Here is an 18,057-nt window from a genome sequence, read left to right as displayed (position 1 = left end):
TCTGACAATATGTGCTACTAAGAAGAAGAAGAAGAAGAAGAAAGTGAACGAAAAAGCCCTTTGGCAAGCGAGCGGAACCGGCGCCGGAGCAGGACGGACAGGCGACTTTGTTTCGAAATATTATGCGCTGCGCGGATGAGAGAGCTGAGCTGCTGGGGGAAATAAGAAGATTTGTATGTCCCGCCTTCCTCTTTTGGTAACTGAGAAGATGAGAGGGGGATGGAATAGTTTTTCTTCTTCTTCTCTCTTCCGACAAACGACGACATTCCGCCCATCCGGCCGCCCCCGGCGAGAGTTGCGCGCGCCCTTGTCTTTTTCTTTTTATTTTTGCGCTGGGCTGCTGTGCTGCTGCTGGCCCAAGTCGGCTGACACGCACCCATCAACTGTCTCCTCCAATTAGAGCCATTCACTTGGCCGATATATTTAGACGGGCGTTCCGTCTGTGTGGGGAGTAGAAAGAAAGAAAGAAACGGAAACAATTCCGTTCGGTTATTTTATTTTATTTTTTAAAAATTTAACTTTTTCCTTTTGGTTTTTTCTAAAAAAACAGGTATGGTTTCAAAATCGGCGGGCTAAATTCAGACGCAACGAGCGGTCGCTTCAGTCTCCTTCGTCGTCGACAGCGTCGCCGGGCAGCAGCACCAACCAACGGGCCGCTGTCGCTGCTGCTTCTTCATCGTCCTCGGCTTCTTCGGCTTCTTCGACTTCCTCCCTGACGTCGCCCGTCATGACCGGCGCCAAGTCGCCGGCCGATCTGACCAGCATGTCCGATCAGACGTCTTTCGCCGCCCGCACCGCTCCTCTCCCGTCTCCCAGCAGCTGTACGTTTTACATTTACCAAAAAAGCGCCGGGCTAAACAAAATTGTCTGACAATTCTTCATTTCGATTTTCTGTTTGTTTGTCCAGTCGACGGATTGTACGCCGTCGGGAGCTGGAAGGCCAGCAGTGCGGCCCTGACGGCCCACCACTCGTCCGGCAGCAGCACGTCACCTTCGAGTCACCACGCCGCAGCTTTGGCACTGATGCAATCGAGTAAGTGTTACGCACTTTTATTTCTTTTCATTTTATTTTGGTTTTGTTTTGGTGGGGGTCCGCTTCCGCGCTAATTGATGGTGATGGGCCAGCGTCTAGCTGGTTCTTCATATCCCCCGGAATGACTATTTTCTTGTTTCCTTTCACGTCACTCCCGTTGCCTCTGGGCGACGGGCGGCTTCACGCCCTTCCATTCAAAGTCGCTATGCCGGCGGTGGCGGCGGTCCCCTGTGCCTTTGAGTTTGAAATGCGCCAAACAGGTGCCTCAGAGTTTTAGCCCAAATCATTTCCCAGTGATAAAAAAAACATCAACATTCCAGGCGGATCCCAAAAATCTAAAATATCTTCCTGTTTCGTTTTCTGTGTTGTTTGCCCAGCAGGTTTTTCTTCAATGTATCCGAATCCGACCTGCAATTACGGACTGGCGTCGCTCCGCTACTCGGGTGGCATCAACTGAAAAACACACAAACCAAACAACACGCAACAACAACAAATACGTGACGTCGTTATATATACATACATTATATAGATATATACTGTGTTGCTGTATTGACGGATAATTTTTTTTTTGTTTCTTTTTGATTCTTCTACCACCCACCCGCCTCTTTTGATGACCCCGATTTTCTTTTCTCCTCCCTCTTTTTATTTTTCTTCGATTTTTAAATAATAACATTGTTGATAATTCTTCGGCCTTGGCATACACACACAACGACGAAACAAAACCTTCAATTTTTGAATTCAAATCTTGTCATTTTGTTGTTTGTTTTTTGTTTTTTCTCTCAGACTTCTTGACTCTTGTCTCGTGTGTTTTTATTACAAATTGGCATTATACAAAATACACTACATCATGCTCGTCATTGTGATTGCCGGAATGACTAGAACGGGTGTCTGCTGATGAATTGTTGTTTTAAAAAATTAAGAAAACAAAACAAGAAAGAAAGAAAAAGTTTTGCCCTTTTGCCATGGTGACACCAGTCCCCCCTCCCCACACGTAATTTAATCATCCCAGTTCCAGCCGTCGTCTTCATCTTTTGCCTCGTGAGACTGGACGTTAAAGTCCAGTCTGCTGGTGGGTTCGATGGCGGCGACAGTAGGAGGAGGTTCGGCGACTGGAGCGAAGACGGCCGGAGTGGAAGTGATGGTCGGTTCCATGTCGGCAAAGTAGTCGATTTCGTCTTCCCTGGACTTGATTTGAATTTCCAGGGCAGACAGATCGCCCACCGGCGGTCTCTTGGTCGCCACTTTAACTGGACTACTCGGCAGTTCCGGTTTCTTGTTGTCCGGAAGGCTGGAAGCTGCTAAGCTAAAATCGGAGAGCGGAAGCGGTTCCAGCTCTACTTCTTCTTCTGGGTGTTGTTTGTTGTCTTGGAACTCGTCTTCCTCAGCTTCCCAGTCGGACCAGTGCTCGTCGGCGTCCGTCTTTTCCAACAGTAGAGAATGGACGCCGTCTTCTCCGCCGTCGGGTTCGTGGCGTTCGGGTAGCGCCCGGACGGCAACCACGGCTGGATTTGAACTGGATTTCTTCCGCACCATTTCCAAGACTTTGGCCGGTCGGATTTCACTTTCCTTGAAAGAAAAAAAATTAAATGAAATAAATCGATTAACAATTTTCTTTGTTCAAAATTTGTGTTACGTGATACCTTGGGCATTCCGTTGGTGAAAAGTTTGAGTCTCGTGCCGCCAATGACGGTGGAGCCACCGAGAATGGGAACCAGACAGGCCAAGGCTTTCAATGTGGCCGCCACTACAGTGTCGTCCGTGTCTTTGATACCTAAAAGCAACTGGGAGCCGGACACAATGACATGTCAAGGATTAAGGGTCTAAGAAAACCCAACAGCGGGATCGTCACCCGAGACGGGTGAGTTTTTTAAAAAATGTATTTACCTCCGGAAGGATATTGTGGACGAGATGATCCGGGTCCATCAAAGTGACGTAGTGGGGGAAATAGTGGAGCAGGACCAGCCTTATCTGGGCATCTCTGACGGGGAAGATGCGAGAAATAACCGGCACGATGTAGAGACGGTAGTTGGGGGCGTCGAACAATCCCTGGGTGGAATCTGTAAGACGATCGAATGAGTTATATCAACATTGCCCTTGGTTTTGCACTTGCAAGGTTTCGGCATCAACACAGATGCAATTGTACCCGTTCTGGGAATCAGGAGATGAGGCAGAAGATGTTGCTGAGCGGCTAAATTTAACACTGCCAGACGACTAAGTAGAGAGCTGGCCATTTTGGAGCCCACGACACTCTCCGGTGTAGAGTACAACAATGTCGGCAAATCCCTTGGAATGAAATTGAGATTTTTAAAAATTTAAGAACGTTAATAAGATATTTCTATCGATCGAGGTACTACCTGAAAAATTCTTCCTTTTCAGCCGACGATTTGATGGAAATTTCGGCCAGGAATTCTTGGGCGTGCAAGAGAGGCTGATCGAAAAACTTGTGCCTGGATAGAACCGAGGCGCTCCCGCGTGATTGCGGGTTGACATTTTGCATCTGTTTAGTGGCTAGGTCGCGGAAAACGTCGGAATCGGTAACGCCGGATTCCACGCATTTGTTGATGGTTTCTTTGACGAGCTGTCCGTAGGCGAAGACATCTCTAGATGACACATTGCCGCCTACAAGTTTAGTTTTCCCTTCATCCTCGGGAGCTATGGCCTTTTCATAACGAAAGGATCGGATTTGATCCAGATATCCTTGGGTGATCTCGGAAAAACTGCAAAAAGAGTTGACACATTGAAATGGTTATTTATTTTCTGCTTCCATTAAACCATCTGGTACCTGCACGATAAGTCAAAATAGCCCAACTTCCAGTTACCACCTGTGGTAACAAATATTGCATCCTTGCACAAGTTGTTGTGCACTATGCTGGCCTGTGAAAAATAATAGCATTAAAGTCATTCAAAGCCCAACCCAAATGAGTTTACTACCTTGGAATGTATGAAATCGAGAGCACCAAGAACGTTTTGAAGCCCACAGCAAATCTCAAGTTCTGTTTGCTGTGGCAGAACTTGACTCAGGGGTGTCACATGTTCAACTATGAGGTGAACAGTTTCGCCTGCTACACATGAGTTCAGGTACTTGAGGATGGACGGATGCCTCAGTGTTTTTAACCTCTGTGAGAAAGAAAAGCTAGGGTTCATTTTTTTTAAATAAATAAAGTGTTATCCAACCTCTACGGCACGCTGGAATTCTTTACTAAGTTGGCCATAGCTCTTCAATTTTCCCGTAAAAACAGTAACTTTTTCGCTATCACAACTCTTTTTAGCCGCCAAATGCAATGTCCAAGGTCCGATTTGGGCATAAGGTGTTTCGTCCACCTGATATTCAGATAAAACACTTGAATCATTCCCCATACTCACTTTTGCACTTAAAATTAACGTTGATTTTTTTTATTGACTTTTTTTAGAAACTTTATTCCACAAAAAGTTCACGCAACACAAAAACACAAGTCAGCTGTCAAACGAAACGAGTTTCATTTGCCACTAGCGAGTAGCGACACCTAACGACCACTGTTAAAGCCCATTAAAGAAATGAAATACGTTGGCAATTACAATTTTGAAAGGCTGCGTGATTAATTTGAATAATTTCCTTTTTAGTCCGAACCCGATAGGCCTTAAGATTGCGAAAAATGTCGTAGATATTTTCAGCAATTTAACGACATTCCAGAGATTCTTCAAGCATTCCTTCGCGTTCCCTCAAGGCCAAATAAAAATTAAAAAAAAAACGATGTCGACATCACTAGATTTTAGATAAATATAATTTTTTTTCAAATTCGTTGTATTTTTACATGTAGTCCAAATTAATGAAGAGATTTTTTAAAAAAGAGTACAAAAGATGGTACAGAGTAACAAAGGACATTTTTAATAAAGAATTTTTAGAAAAGATGGAATGCATCTGCAATTTGAAGCCATTTGAAAATAATGTGTTTACAGGGGTGGGCTTACATTGCTGAGTTTTTCGCCAAGGTACGAAGTTCCGGGCCCAAGATTTTCTTTTTGTTGATCTTCGATGAATGTAACGCGTTGTTCCAGAGCTAGCAGCGTATTTGTTAAGACATCAACTTGCGAAACTAAATCATGTATGATCATTTCTAGACGCTTCTCCCTTTCCTGTTGATGATTAAAGTAAAAATAAAGAAATCAATAAACATAAAGTAAGATTGAATTTCCCATATTTCAACTACCGTTTTGTTTTCATTTCCTGTTTGTTCAATTGGCTGAGAAATTTGCATCTCCATAGTTTTCTTGCTTAGATCAACCTCTTCAGTGCTGGAGGACCTTTTAGAATTGACACTTGCGTCTTCAATGTCCTGCCGATCTTCAGTCACAGAGGAGGCCACAATTTTTTTAACATCAACACCTTGCAATCCACCGGCAATAGACGGACGAATTTTAGTTTTTACAGATGCTTTATTATTGCTGCTGACATCAGCTGCATCAGGTACTTGGACAAAATTAGCCTTCCAGACAAGAATTTCATTGTCAGCTCCTCCTGATTTACAAACAAAATGTGTCATGTCATAAATAATAATAAAAAAAACATTTATTATTCTAAATACCTGTGGCGAAATAGTCACCATCTGGACTGAATTTTACTGAATGTACCGCGCCTTTGGGACCATAAAGAGTATAACTCGGTCGACCTTCCATCAGATCAAGGACTTTTAGTGTTCCTTCTTGTGAGCCAGTAATTAGATAGTTGCCAGAGGATGGATGGAATGATAAGCAATGCACTGGGCCATTGTGGATTTCGTAAAGTTGGAGCACCTTTCGCATACGAGTTTCATAAATTTTCACTACCCCGTTAGCGAGTGCCGTACCAATGCATGTTCCACTTGGATGAAATTCCACATAATTGCCTTGAGCCTGATTAAATTGAAAATATTTGTTTTAACAAAGAACACATTAAATGAAAATAAATGGATACCTTAGGTTCATAAAAGGTGTGAATGCAATCACCACTTTTTAAATCCCACAACTTTATGGTACGATCATCTGCACACGAAACCATCTGATTACCGTCCGGAGATGGCCGAGTACAACGAACCCAATTTGTGTGACTATTGAAAGAAGCTACAAACCTAAAATTAGAATTTTCAATATACATGTTGTCTTCTGACACTTTCAACAATGTAAAATCTGTTTTACATACTTGGACTTGTGAACATTCCACAGTTTTATAGTCTTATCATCAGACGCTGACAAAATTTGTCTCCCATCTGGAGTAAAGGCAACAGAACGTGCAGCAGCTTGATGACCTTTCCAAAATGTACTCTCTCCAGTGATATTCGGAATCCAGACAGCCAATGATCCATCAAGGCTGCACGATGCCATCAAATTTCCAGCTGGAGCAAAGCACACATCATTTACAGAAGAACTGTGCCCAGTAAACCTAAAGAAGATATTTGATATTAGTATTTCACAGTTCATCCTGAATTTCTTCTATAAAATTATAATAAAAAGCTGTCAATTAATAACTTAGATAAACCAACAAACAAACAATCAACATGGGTATTCTTGCCCATGTAATGTTTAACAACTGCATTTGACCGATTTGAGACATTTTATAGACACTAGATTTTACAAGACAGAACTATGTATATTCCATGACAGTTAAAGTAAAAGTCTAAAAGTAAAAGTGGCAGGAATTACTACCTGAAAGCTTTCATCTTTTGTTGAAGTCCCCATAAAATAATAGACTTGTCTGTGCTACAAGAAATCAACTGTTTCATGTTTGGACTAAATGCCAAAGAAGTAATTGCTCCATGGTGCCCTCGGAGATTTCTCTCTACAGTAAACATTTCTGTGTATTGCTATTTGAGTATTTGAATAACAAATATCTAGTAAAAGAAAAATCGATAACGATTTTCGTTGAAATGTGTTCGAAACACTCAACTCAACAATAACCGTAACAGCAGTCTGACAGAAACACCGACAATCTGAAAATCTGAATATATTTTTCAAATTTTCATAAGCAACATTGCCAATTGATAGAAACGAAGCTTTACATTTTTTTTTTACTTTGTTTGATCAGAGCTATAGATACCTGGTCAGTTCATGGCTGTGTTGGCTTCCCTATCCCGGTTTCAGGGTAAACGTAAGCCGATTTGGAAAGATGGATGAGCGCCTCTAGTGAGTGTGTCAGCTACTACGTGAAGCCAGCCAATCAGGAAGGGTCTATGAAAAACTCATTGGCCAATCACAGCTTACTTTTCTACAAGAAGTGAACAATAATAAAAAGGTAGAAATATCCAACTGTCAAACCTCTAAGTTTCAAGCCGAATTTATATTCGATTTTGAATAGCCGGTTGTTTTCGCACAATCCTAAATTAATTTGCCGTAATTTATAAAATGTTGTACTATTTTCAATGAATGTTTTTACTTTCCAACTATTAGGCTCGTAACTTCAGCACCAGTTCATCATCCCAGCAGTTGGTGAAGGTAAATCATGTGAGTGTGGTACAGGTACATTTTAACCTAATTGTGTAATTGTTATAGGCTCCAGTCCAAGTTTTTGGGTTGTATGGTCGCTATGCCTCAGCACTCTACTCTGCTGCTTCCAAACAGAAATCTTTGGACAAAGTTGAAAGCGAGTTGAAGGACTTTCATGCAACTATCGCCAAAGATTCTCGTTTGGCAGAATTCATTGCCAACCCCACTTTGAAGAGATCACTTAAGAAAGATGCTCTTATTTCAGTTGCCAAGAAATTGAAAATGAGTGCTGTTACAGGCAACTTCCTTGGTAAGTTTTTCTTTTCTATTGGTTTTCACTTTATTCTAATTGTTATTCATATGTTTATGATTACAGAACTCCTTGCTGAGAATGGAAGACTTAACAAATTGGATGTTGTCACTGGCCATTTCTTTAACATGATGGCTGCATTCAGAGGTGAAGTTGTATGTGAGGTCACCTCAGCCAAGGTAAAATATAAATCTAAAAAACATTAAACAATTACATGTTTAAAAAAATCTATTCTTATATCAAGGCCTTGGATGCTGCTACATTGAAAGAGGTTACTGCCGCTCTTTCTGGATTCTTGCAGAAAGGACAGTCTCTCAAGATTTCAACCAAGGTGGATCCCTCCATTGTTGGTGGACTTGTAGTTGTCCTTGGAGATCGCTACATCGACATGAGTTTGGCATCAAAGATTGAACGTTACACCACTCTCCTTAAACAACCCGTCTAGAAATTTTAAGTTGGCTGCGTTATAGTGGGAAATAAATATGTACATCAAATGACAAAGATATGCTGTAGTGGATATGAAAAATAAAAGAAATCGTATCACGAGGTTCTCCTTGTATGCAAACAAAATTGTCATTGTTATTTCAAACACCACATTCAGCTAAAGACAATAATTTGTGCACATTATATCTGGTTGAAACATTTGTCTCTTCTTGGTCCATAAGTTCTCGCATATACCTGTGTCTTCGTTCCCAGTTTCGACTAAGTTCTGTTGGGCAAGCCGAGGATTTCTTTTTGGAACTTTCAACTACTGCCAAATGATCCTTTAGATCGGGAAGATTACTCACAAAGCGGGATGAGACTTCAACGAGCTGTCGCATCAATTTAACATTCAGCATGCAGGGAGGGGTAACAAACCGGACGGTCTTCAAATCCTTCTCCTGAGCTGCTTGAATGATGCTTTTGGATTCGTGAATGTGTGAAGCGACGGAGCATAATACTCGGGCGTATTTGTTAAACGTAGCATAGTTTGGCTCAGCTTCATAGAGTACATGCCACAAATTGACCATCAACTGCATTAGCTCACACATGATCCAGGGAGCAATAACTTGTTGCTGCATAGGAAGTAAATTCCAAATAGGTTTTCTGCTACTGATTTTAGCATTCTGCATCTTGGGTTTGTTAGTGGTTTTGTCGGCGGTATCTTCGTCTTCGGCTTCCATCATTTCGACCTCCTGTTCAAGTTTTGCAATAGCTTCTTCGTCGTCCTTTTCTTTCGACTCTCTCTTCTTCAGCATGTGAGTGTAGAGCGTGTCCCACATTGTCGTCACCACCGACACCATCTGACTAGCTTCATCTGCAACGGTGTCGGTCAGCAAGAGGCTGTCAAGCCACATGATAAGGCCACGATGTTGAATCAAGTCATAGGTAATGATTGAATTCTGAAGTGAAGATTGTACGACTTCAAGTATGAGCCGCTGTAAATCAAATAAAGAAAAATGTCTCGATGAAATCTCAAACTAAAATTCAATTGCTAAAAAAATAACCTTATCAGTTTTGTCGGACAATAGATTGGATGGCTGCAAGGAGAGAAGGATTCGAAAGACTCTTCTTCGAGCACACACTAAATAGTCCTGACGACTTTTGATGCCATCTCGAAGAAGGCTGAGTAAAAAACTCCTTTGAAGCGACCTCTGTTCAGGTAGTTCAGTGTTATGAAGCATGACGAAAAATTCGGGAACTTGGGTCACTTCCATAGCCGATTTTACCTAGAAACAATGAAAGGAATGGCGTTTAAGTTTTAAACGAGAAGGAAATTGCAATCAATTAACAGGAACATACCAGTAGAAAGTTATTGATTGCACGGTACATTGGGTGAGAAGGATCTCGAACGATGGCTGCAGCTTTGGCAAGAAATAATGCAATGATATTGGACAGCTTTGGTGGTAGCTGTCGAGCACCACTGAATCGCTCTTTGAAGTAATCAGCAGTTGTTGACTAGATGTATCTAAAATGAAAATGGTTCGGTTTCTGTGCATTACAGATTGTACAGAACATACAATATTACTACCATTTAACAGAAATTGTTGGTTTCCAGGGCATTGCTCCAGCGTTAAGAATCCTACGTTTGAAAGGATGGAACACGTTGGGTTGGGTTGGGAGCAAATATGTGAGGTGCTCGTCAAATTACTACATGGAATTAGTTCTCGCCATTTTGATAATGAAGTTTTAGGAATTGCAAACAGGGTAACCTCGTTTTCTTTTTTATTTCCTTTGAAATATGTTGATTTACAACCAGGAACAGCACACCTGCCAACCATTTTTACAGAAATTATGGTTAGGCTTCTTTCACGTAATACACGAAAATGGCCGCCGAAAGTATTATTTGAAAGTCAACGTCTTATCACTAGATGGCGCTGATTCATTTTTCCACTTCACAACTTCTGACAAGCTCCGCCCTAAAACCCCCTGAAAATCGGCTTCCGTTTACCCTGAAACCGGGATAGGGAAGCCAACACAGCCATGAACTGACCAGGTATCTATAGCTCTGGTTTGATCACAGATAAAGACCACGTCGTCTCTATCTATTGGTTTGATTAAACGGTTGTTTTCTTATTTTAATTCCAATTAAACTTTCAGTCTCTTTTGTTAAGCAAAAAAATTATTACTTATTTCATGCCGTGCAACGCCTTTATTGAATGTTTTCGAATAAAAAATGCAGTTACAAAAACATTATAATTAAAAAAGTGGAATAAAAAACCCTTATTAGTAATTAGATTAGATACAACTTAATCATTGAATGTCGAAATAAAAGTTTATCTAAAAATATAATCATTATAGAGAATCAGATATGTAGAGAACGCGCATGATGTAGTGGTTAGAGCGTCTTGAACGTTAGTATAATTACAACAAATATGGTGGAGGTAATCAGTGGGTGAAGTCATCACTGGCCCTGAGGTACGGATGCTTATAGTATCGAGCGTGGAGAATTATCATTGTGAATTCGATCGAGGGTGGAGAATTCACATTGTTAATTGCTGGAGTCACATCCCAGTGCTAGCAATACGGTTAGGGGGACCCGTTGAGAATGAAGAGGGAGCCCATTAGGCCCAATAACCCTAAGCCTTAATCAGTTTAGAGAGAAGTTTCTCAACGCCCGAAGGAGCAAGAGCTTGTCTTCGAATTCACCTTTTGGCATATAAAATCAAGCTATAATTTCGATCTGACGGAATTATTTTTTTATTATGTATTTTTAATTGGTTCAATTAGCCTCAAACTCGATAGAATACGTGCCAAGTTTCCGTTTTTCAGGTTAGTCGATCAAATCTTATTTACCACAAAGCCTCTGACAAAGCTGTTTCAAAACCAAATTTTCTCTTTAATAATTTTTTTTGCATTAACCAAAATAAATAATATTTTAAAAATATATGTTTCAAATATTTTCGAATATTTTACAGCTAGAGAGCTAATCTAACTCTTTTATTAAGCAAAAGTATTAATTTTAATTATGTATTATTTTTAATTAAGTATCGATTTTTATTTGCAGTACTAATTGCGCAATCAGACGTTTTCTTTTTTCTGCTCCGGTTCCAATGTATCCACAGCCGAATAAGGTGGCGGAGGAGCTGGATCGGTTTGGGTTGTGTGATATTCGGCTGGATGCTGCTCTTGTTGCATTGATGGTTGCTGTTGAGGTGGCGAGTAGACTACTGTTGAGTATGAATACTGCAATTGTTGCTGCTGCCCAGTTGGTGAAACGATCCACACTGGCGTCGGTTGCTGCGGATTGTGAACTACGATAGGAATTGACGAGTCAACTCGCTTGCAACAATTGCAGATTTGTTTGCTACACCAAATCGTGATAATAAGATTGCTGATCCCGGCAAGGAATTCGACAACCAACAAGACCATCTGGGTTTCCGAGTAGTAATGTTCACCACAAACATATTCTTTGAAATTCCAACGAATTTTATTGTTAGTTCATTTTCATATCTATTTGATAATGCTTAATACCATTGTAGTGATAGATGTCATTCCGAACGTAAATACAGTCCCGGTAGCCAATAAAATAGCCAAATCCAGATAATATGCAAGAAACTGTAGTAAAAACTATAGATATAGAAGAAAAAACCAGGGTCGTGAAGAGTCTAAATTGCCAATAAAGAAAAGAAACGACTATTATTAGATGAAAATTATTCCATTATTCTATTTGTTAGTATAATTTGGTTAAAGTGCGCATAGTGTTTATTTTACAGAGATCTTTTCGGCGTGTATGAAGTGCTGAAGCCGACTAATCCGGCTATAAAAAACGTGCTTGATCCCCATAATCCTTGGTAGACGAACGGATGCGCTATCTGATAGAAATTTTAATAATTGAGGCTAATAATGCTGGTTTTGAATTAAGCGACCCTCACCTCTAGGCCAACACATATCGGGAAAAGAAAAATATTGATAATGGAGCACGTCAAGAGAAACGTTGACTTATTCAATTTGGTTGGTTCTGGCACTGACTGGAATGACTGCATTTTATGAGTATGTCGACTGTAACTCTTTGCTTGTACAACTTGTGAAGATTCTTGAAAACTTAAACGCGACGCTCTACGCCTTTTTTAAAAAGTCTCCGAAAACTCCAGACCAGCAAACAATCAATGCGTTCAACTGACTAACTAATGTGATCGTTCTGTATAATCGCTTACCTGCAAGTAAACGCTTATCTGATTACGCAAGTAAACCCAATTGATAAAACCAAAGAAAAATTGTGTTTGTTGTAACAACTTGCTACGGTGAGTAGGTGCCTTGATTTTTACGCAATAAAAATCAATTTTGAAACATCACAAATTTTTACATCTTTCTTTCGTTATTTGGAACAGATAGTGACTTTATTAGTTCATGCTTATTATACACAAAGCGCATCTCACACAATGATGAAGAGAAGAAAAAAAAAACATATCCGTGTTGCGCAATTGTAGAGGCTCCAATGTATCCACAGTTGATTAAGGTGGCTGAGGAGTTGGATCAGTTTGGATTGTGGATTTGCCTTGATTCTGCTTTTGCATTGGTTGCTGTTGACTTGAGTAAGCTGTTGTTGGGTAAGAACGCTGAAATTTGTTACTGCTCTTCAGTCGAATAAATTGGCGTCTGTTGCTGCGCATTGTGGACATTCTGATGAACTGCCATGATTGGAATTGGTGGGGCTACTGTCTTGCAACAATTGCAGATGATTTTACTGCACAATATCATAATCACAAGGTTGTTGATCACGGCAACGAATTCGGCGACCAACAAGACTATCTGGGTTTTCGGATAGTAATAATCACTACAAATATATTCTTTGAAATTCAAGGAAGTTATAATTGTAAGTTAATTTCGATGTCTGTAATAAAAATATTTGGATAAATACCCCTGTAATTATAGGTGCTATTCCAAACGTAGATGCAGTCTCTGTATCCATGTGCGTTGCCGAATGAAGATATCATGCAAGAAATTGTTGCTGTAACTACGGAAAAAAAAGAAAAAACCAGGGTCGCCCAAAGTCTAAATTGCCAATATTAAAAATGTTAGATCAACATTCTACGTTAGAATATTTTATTTAAATTTTAACGGAATAAAATTCTGGCTATTTTACAGCAATTTTTCCGGTGTGTAGGAAGTGCTGAAGCCAAGTATTCCCGCAAAAAAAAACGCGATCGACCCCCATATTCCTTGGTACATATACGGATACGCTACCTGAAATGGAATTATTAAAATAATTGTGGTTTATAGTTTTTATTAAATTGCAATCCTCACCTCTAAGCCTACACATATCGGGAAAAGCAAAATATTGATAACGGAGCAGGTCAAGAGAAACTTTGACTTCAATTTGGTTGGTTCTGACACTGAATAACTGACGAATGACTGCATTTTATTAGTTTTATTAGTAGTCGACTAACTCTTACTTGTAGAAACTGTTTAGGATGCTATATTTTTAAAACACACTTGACCAAATTACTGGAAAAACCCGACGATGTTTACATTTTCACAAACAAGTAAATTACCGAGGTGTTCAACTGACTTACTGATTTGGTTGGTCTGTAGTCGTTTAGACTTTGACGTTACGTTTGATAAATTCTAATCTAAATTTTCCTTATAATGCGTTTTGCTGCCGTGCCTGTCCAGCTAGCCGATATCGGCATAGACAAAGACCACTGGTTGATGCTGTCCATAAGAAAATTAACATGGCCAACTGTCGCCAGAATTCTTGCTACCCTTCCTCCGATTTTCCCGATTCTGTTTTGCTTGTCCTGCCCTCTAGTGTACGTTTTGTTCTCTACACTCTGCTTACATCTATTCCATTGCAATCATTCAATTGATTTCTCTGCTTTTGCAATTGGCAAACGTCAAAATTTAATACAAAATGACTTTTAAGTAAAAATTTGTATGAAAAAATTACCTAGAACTTTTAAACGCCAGCAAAGAATTTTACCAAGACAGAAGGAAAACAACTTTCGTCTGCAACACCCTTGGTAGCCACAGTGCAGTACAGCAGTTTATCCGCTAGGGGCAGGACAAGCAAAACAGAAACTCGGGGTCAGTAGGGATAGGGCTAAAAGGATTGGACATGCGAAACCAGTCTTCTTTATCTATGATATCGGTATAGCTATTGATTTTTGTATTTTTGCGGGGACTTTTAATTTTTTAATTTTATATTTCATGCTTTTGTTTTTTATTGTGCAACACTGCACAGTGCACACTCGATTTCGAAATGTTTGTTCGTCTGCTCCCTGCCCCTATCACATGAGAGATGGGACTGATTATTGATAGCACGCTGATTGATAAACAAAAAGTTGTGCACTGTGAAATCCCTTTAATATTACGAAATCAATTTTCAATCCTTTTATAATCATAAATCATTATTATTTTTCGAAAACTGAAATTTCTATGTGTACTACACAGTAACATCAGCCTATCATGCGTTCGCTGAAATCAGCTCTAATACTGTTTCATCGTATCGGGATATCCCTTCTTAAAAGAAATGTTTCAAGCCTAAACAGCTCTCATTCGAAACATTGGAAGCTAATAGAAAGTTACACAGTTATATCTCAGAAACACTTGACTCCAGAAATCAAACTGAAATTAATCACTCAAGAATGTCAAGCGTGGAATCAACCAGTGGAACAGAATTCACCACATCCCTTAGGTGAACCATTTTGGGCTTTCTACTGGCCTGGAGGTCAAGCACTTTCAAGGTAAATTATCATTTTCTCAAATCAAAACATTCCAGTCATGATTTAAAAAATTAGATACATTTTAGATAACCACTTGATTGCAAAAGGAAAACGAGTACTGGATTTTGGGTGTGGAAGTGGAGCACTTTCTATTGCTGCTTTAAAATCTGGAGCCAAATTTTCAGTTGCAAATGATATAGATACCAGTAAGTAAATTGTTTTCTACAGTGATGCAATCAAAGTTATTTAATACTTGTCCATTGCCAATTTTTGTTTGATTTTGATAGTGGCTATCGCGGCTTCGCAGTTGAATGCACAAATAAACGCGGTGGAGCTGAACGTTTGCGAAGATAATCTAATTGGCAGTGATTGTGCGGATTTCGATTTAATTCTCGTAGGCGATATGCTGTACGATTCAGCCCTCTCGGATGTTATAGCAGCTTGGTTAATGAAGCTTCGGCTAGCCGGAAAGGTGATCCTCGTCGGCGATCCAGGTCGAGGACCTGTTGGTAATTCAACACTTTTTGCCAACTCCTTATGTCATATAGCTAAATATGAACTTGATTCATTCACTAAAAAAGACAACTACGGCTTTCTTCAATCGCATGTATTTACTCTTCTTTAATTGACGAATCTAAGCGTGCACGACAGTGTAGTAAGTTGAGAAAAGTTCTGTATCAATTCCTATGTCCTTGACAGCAACAAGAGCTACTACGCGTAGGAATTTCGTTTGATTTCCCTCTGAAGAGCTGTAATAAATATTTGGGAGGTAACATCTCAATTCAATAGGAAACCTGTCTATTGGAAGATCGCATTCTTGGTAGGCGACATTGCATGGATACTCTAATTTTAAATGATTTTTTTTTAAATTATTATTTAGAAATCTTCATTTATGACTAAGGGGTTTTATTACCTGGTGTCTCATTGTTAACGTATTGACCACAATTGAGCGGATTAATTAAGTCTCCTGTCAACCAGGTTAAATCGGCAGGGAAGAATGGCCAACGCAAATCACGGTAGACACAAGACCTGTTCATTACAGCAGTATTCAATTACTAAAAAGCAATAACAGATGGATTCCCCTATATTATTTTAATTTCTTACTTGAAAATTTTGCGTGAAATTCCTCTATCTTTTCCGTCTATGTGTAAGCCGTCAATACAGCGGAAAATGAATGGATTTACAATCGACTGAAGTAGCAACGGTTCCATAACTCGGTATACAGTCCCTGTAGATGAAATATGGAAGATAAAGTCTATGCATCTTTAAAAAATTTCTGTAAGTCATTGAAAACCTGGATACAAAGCAACAATGGAACCTGCAGTTACCGTTCCTTTTGATACGAAAACTTCAGTGCCAGCTTCAGGAATATTACTCTTTCTTAGCTGAATGGTGTAGCCCAACACTCTTTCCATGACCTACTTTAAATGAACAGAAGTGGCCATCTAATGTTAATTAATGACTAGTATTCATTTGAGGTTGATGAAAAACAAACCTGTATACCTTTGATGCTTCGATTGGATTTTTGTTTCCATCTACAAAATGTTTGTGCAAAGACGTGGAAAAATGTAGCAGAGTGTTAACAATAACATCGTCAGGAGTTATCTTGTCATCTCCTCTGCTCACTGAGCGATGGCTTCTGAATAAGTTGGCGGGTTAATTTTTAATTTTTAAAGGCAAGCATCAAGATGAACTGTACTTGTCTTTGAAGTTGAGTGCAACCCATGGAACAAACCGAAAACGGTACGACAACCATTTGTTCTTTAGTACATGCCATAATTCTTTCATAATTTGATTTTAATGCACGGAAATTTGAGCAGAATGATGTGGAATTGACAGTTAGACTATTTACGGTTATAAATAGAGAAAAACAAAAAACTGACTAGTAGCACAGCACATTTGCTCAAGGCTGTAAATACAAAACATTAGTGAGAATCGTCTGCAGTTCAAAAAAACGTTGCCGGACAACAAACACGGCCAGATTTTTTTAATTAAAAAATTCTTTACCATCTTTATTTCTTCTTCTTTATTATCTGATTATCTTTTTTTATTGCGCGGATGATTGTAGTTTAAAAAATATTAATATTAATTGTTTTGTAGCAAAGAAGAGAATTAATTTAAAGCAGTCGTTCCGGACTTCCGGCGGTTCCGATCTCAAAATCAAAATTATGTGTTAGGAACCCCATGTTAGGGCATGCATGTATATTTTTAAACTATTAACATGATATACGCTAAAAAAATATAACAATTTTTCTTTCGATAAAATAAAAGGTAAAGCGTATTATTATTTTTTAGAATCACTTTGTTTGTTATACCTTTATGTATATATCCCATATGGTCTAGTGGCTAGGATACTTGGCTTTCACCCAAGAGGCTCGGTGGACGTGTTTTCGCGAGCTCCCCCCGACCGCATGGTGAATCTGCCTGCATCAGTGTTTTATAGGGACTTTTCAAGTGCATCGTGCCTATAGAGTATTTATTAAATTACTAGGAAGTGTTTTTGTTCGTTTTGGGTTTTATTGGGCTTATTAGTCCGTGACTTTATTGCCCCCCCCTCCTCCCGGCTTGAGGCTCTGCTTCGCCATGAGGTATGAGGACACCTTTGAAATTGGGTTTGGTAACCCGCAGCCCCGTCTGCAGTTATTAACAGTGCACCGTTTTGTGACTGGCCTCGGCCTCCAAGCATCACAAATCTTGGCGATCGCACCAGTTCTTCTAGTGGGTGATCAGGTCGTGCGAGTCACCCTGCTCAAGTCTGCAGATGTTACGGCAATTCTGGACAAACATGGCGGCCCTCATCAGCATCTCCTTGAAGGTCGCCCGATACAGGTACTCATCAAAGACCCCAACGTGGACGAAAAATTTGTGCGGCTTTCCGACTATCCGCCCAACGCCAATATGGAGGTCCTCAAAGTTCGTCTGCGGGAATTTGGTACCGTGCTTGATCTACGGCAAGATCGGTACGCGGGTGCAACAGCTGGCATGATCCCCTGCCTCACAGGCCAAGTAACGGTGCGGATGACCTTGAATGCTGCCATTCCCTCTTACCTCCAAGTAGGGGACTCCAAAATTTATGTGCGCTACTCAAATCAGCCCATAACATGCAGAGAATGTAATCAAACGGGCCATATGGC

The 18,057-nt window shown here is 39.9% G+C and overlaps 8 protein-coding genes and 1 long non-coding RNA gene across 13 annotated transcripts; 2 read left to right on the top strand and 7 right to left on the bottom strand.

Moving 5' to 3' along the window:
* Positions 1-1,826: 1,826 nt before the first annotated feature.
* On the bottom strand, positions 1,827-4,527 carry LOC124348668 (protein-associating with the carboxyl-terminal domain of ezrin-like). The gene is made up of 8 exons (XM_046798940.1): positions 4,208-4,527; positions 3,965-4,150; positions 3,816-3,907; positions 3,388-3,750; positions 3,177-3,316; positions 2,918-3,090; positions 2,674-2,814; positions 1,827-2,599 (listed from the first exon to the last, which is right to left on the bottom strand). Exons 1-8 carry the CDS (start codon positions 4,388-4,390, stop codon positions 2,030-2,032), a joined length of 1,848 nt encoding a protein of 615 aa, XP_046654896.1. The 5' UTR covers positions 4,391-4,527; the 3' UTR covers positions 1,827-2,029.
* A 255-nt stretch (positions 4,528-4,782) lies between these two features.
* Positions 4,783-7,172, bottom strand: LOC124348669 (POC1 centriolar protein homolog A-like). Its single transcript, XM_046798941.1, has 6 exons — positions 6,692-7,172; positions 6,189-6,428; positions 5,964-6,117; positions 5,596-5,902; positions 5,221-5,528; positions 4,783-5,146 (listed from the first exon to the last, which is right to left on the bottom strand). The coding sequence occupies exons 1-6, from the start codon at positions 6,835-6,837 to the stop codon at positions 4,964-4,966; spliced, it is 1,338 nt and encodes a 445-aa protein (XP_046654897.1). The 5' UTR covers positions 6,838-7,172; the 3' UTR covers positions 4,783-4,963.
* A 143-nt stretch (positions 7,173-7,315) lies between these two features.
* On the top strand, positions 7,316-8,348 carry LOC124348676 (ATP synthase subunit O, mitochondrial-like). Its single transcript, XM_046798952.1, has 4 exons — positions 7,316-7,477; positions 7,535-7,778; positions 7,845-7,957; positions 8,023-8,348. Exons 2-4 carry the CDS (start codon positions 7,751-7,753, stop codon positions 8,221-8,223), a joined length of 342 nt encoding a protein of 113 aa, XP_046654908.1. The 5' UTR covers positions 7,316-7,477; positions 7,535-7,750; the 3' UTR covers positions 8,224-8,348.
* On the bottom strand, positions 8,319-10,040 carry LOC124348670. 2 transcript variants are annotated; one of them, XM_046798943.1, is made up of 4 exons: positions 9,790-10,040; positions 9,561-9,726; positions 9,266-9,487; positions 8,319-9,196 (listed from the first exon to the last, which is right to left on the bottom strand). In XM_046798943.1, exons 2-4 carry the CDS (start codon positions 9,588-9,590, stop codon positions 8,363-8,365), a joined length of 1,086 nt encoding a protein of 361 aa, XP_046654899.1. In that variant the 5' UTR covers positions 9,591-9,726; positions 9,790-10,040; the 3' UTR covers positions 8,319-8,362. The 2 variants fall into 2 exon arrangements, with proteins under 2 accessions (XP_046654899.1, XP_046654898.1); XM_046798942.1 differs by having other exon boundaries at positions 9,561-9,668; positions 9,787-9,849.
* A 1,174-nt stretch (positions 10,041-11,214) lies between these two features.
* LOC124348674 lies at positions 11,215-12,397 on the bottom strand. The gene is made up of 4 exons (XM_046798950.1): positions 12,134-12,397; positions 11,973-12,073; positions 11,733-11,866; positions 11,215-11,668 (listed from the first exon to the last, which is right to left on the bottom strand). The coding sequence occupies exons 1-4, from the start codon at positions 12,242-12,244 to the stop codon at positions 11,280-11,282; spliced, it is 735 nt and encodes a 244-aa protein (XP_046654906.1). The 5' UTR covers positions 12,245-12,397; the 3' UTR covers positions 11,215-11,279.
* A 174-nt stretch (positions 12,398-12,571) lies between these two features.
* On the bottom strand, positions 12,572-13,642 carry LOC124348675. The gene is made up of 4 exons (XM_046798951.1): positions 13,506-13,642; positions 13,345-13,445; positions 13,120-13,253; positions 12,572-13,048 (listed from the first exon to the last, which is right to left on the bottom strand). Exons 1-4 carry the CDS (start codon positions 13,617-13,619, stop codon positions 12,828-12,830), a joined length of 570 nt encoding a protein of 189 aa, XP_046654907.1. The 5' UTR covers positions 13,620-13,642; the 3' UTR covers positions 12,572-12,827.
* Positions 13,643-13,888: 246 nt separating this feature from the next.
* On the bottom strand, positions 13,889-14,214 carry LOC124348677. The gene is made up of 2 exons (XR_006920084.1): positions 14,149-14,214; positions 13,889-14,073 (listed from the first exon to the last, which is right to left on the bottom strand). It is a non-coding gene; the product is annotated as an uncharacterized LOC124348677 (long non-coding RNA).
* Positions 14,215-14,528: 314 nt separating this feature from the next.
* LOC124348673 (electron transfer flavoprotein beta subunit lysine methyltransferase-like) lies at positions 14,529-15,711 on the top strand. Of its 3 annotated transcripts, none has more exons than XM_046798949.1 (4): positions 14,529-14,944; positions 14,999-15,129; positions 15,211-15,432; positions 15,623-15,711. In XM_046798949.1, the coding sequence occupies exons 1-4, from the start codon at positions 14,667-14,669 to the stop codon at positions 15,655-15,657; spliced, it is 666 nt and encodes a 221-aa protein (XP_046654905.1). In that variant the 5' UTR covers positions 14,529-14,666; the 3' UTR covers positions 15,658-15,711. The 3 variants fall into 3 exon arrangements, with proteins under 3 accessions (XP_046654905.1, XP_046654904.1, XP_046654902.1); XM_046798948.1 differs by having other exon boundaries at positions 15,505-15,711; XM_046798946.1 differs by having other exon boundaries at positions 15,211-15,711.
* Positions 15,514-16,938, bottom strand: LOC124348672 (SET domain-containing protein 9-like). Of its 2 annotated transcripts, none has more exons than XM_046798945.1 (6): positions 16,623-16,938; positions 16,427-16,562; positions 16,218-16,341; positions 16,028-16,151; positions 15,837-15,952; positions 15,514-15,672 (listed from the first exon to the last, which is right to left on the bottom strand). In XM_046798945.1, the coding sequence occupies exons 1-6, from the start codon at positions 16,709-16,711 to the stop codon at positions 15,635-15,637; spliced, it is 627 nt and encodes a 208-aa protein (XP_046654901.1). In that variant the 5' UTR covers positions 16,712-16,938; the 3' UTR covers positions 15,514-15,634. The 2 variants fall into 2 exon arrangements, with proteins under 2 accessions (XP_046654901.1, XP_046654900.1); XM_046798944.1 differs by having other exon boundaries at positions 15,514-15,766; positions 16,623-16,925.
* Between the last annotated feature and the right edge of the window lie 1,119 nt (positions 16,939-18,057).

The sequence above is a fragment of the Daphnia pulicaria genome, chromosome 7 (genome assembly GCF_021234035.1).
Source record: "Daphnia pulicaria isolate SC F1-1A chromosome 7, SC_F0-13Bv2, whole genome shotgun sequence".
Taxonomy (NCBI): domain Eukaryota; kingdom Metazoa; phylum Arthropoda; class Branchiopoda; order Diplostraca; family Daphniidae; genus Daphnia; species Daphnia pulicaria.
The sequence above is the reverse complement of the archived record's forward strand: the minus strand, read 5'-3'. Positions and strand labels throughout refer to the sequence as shown.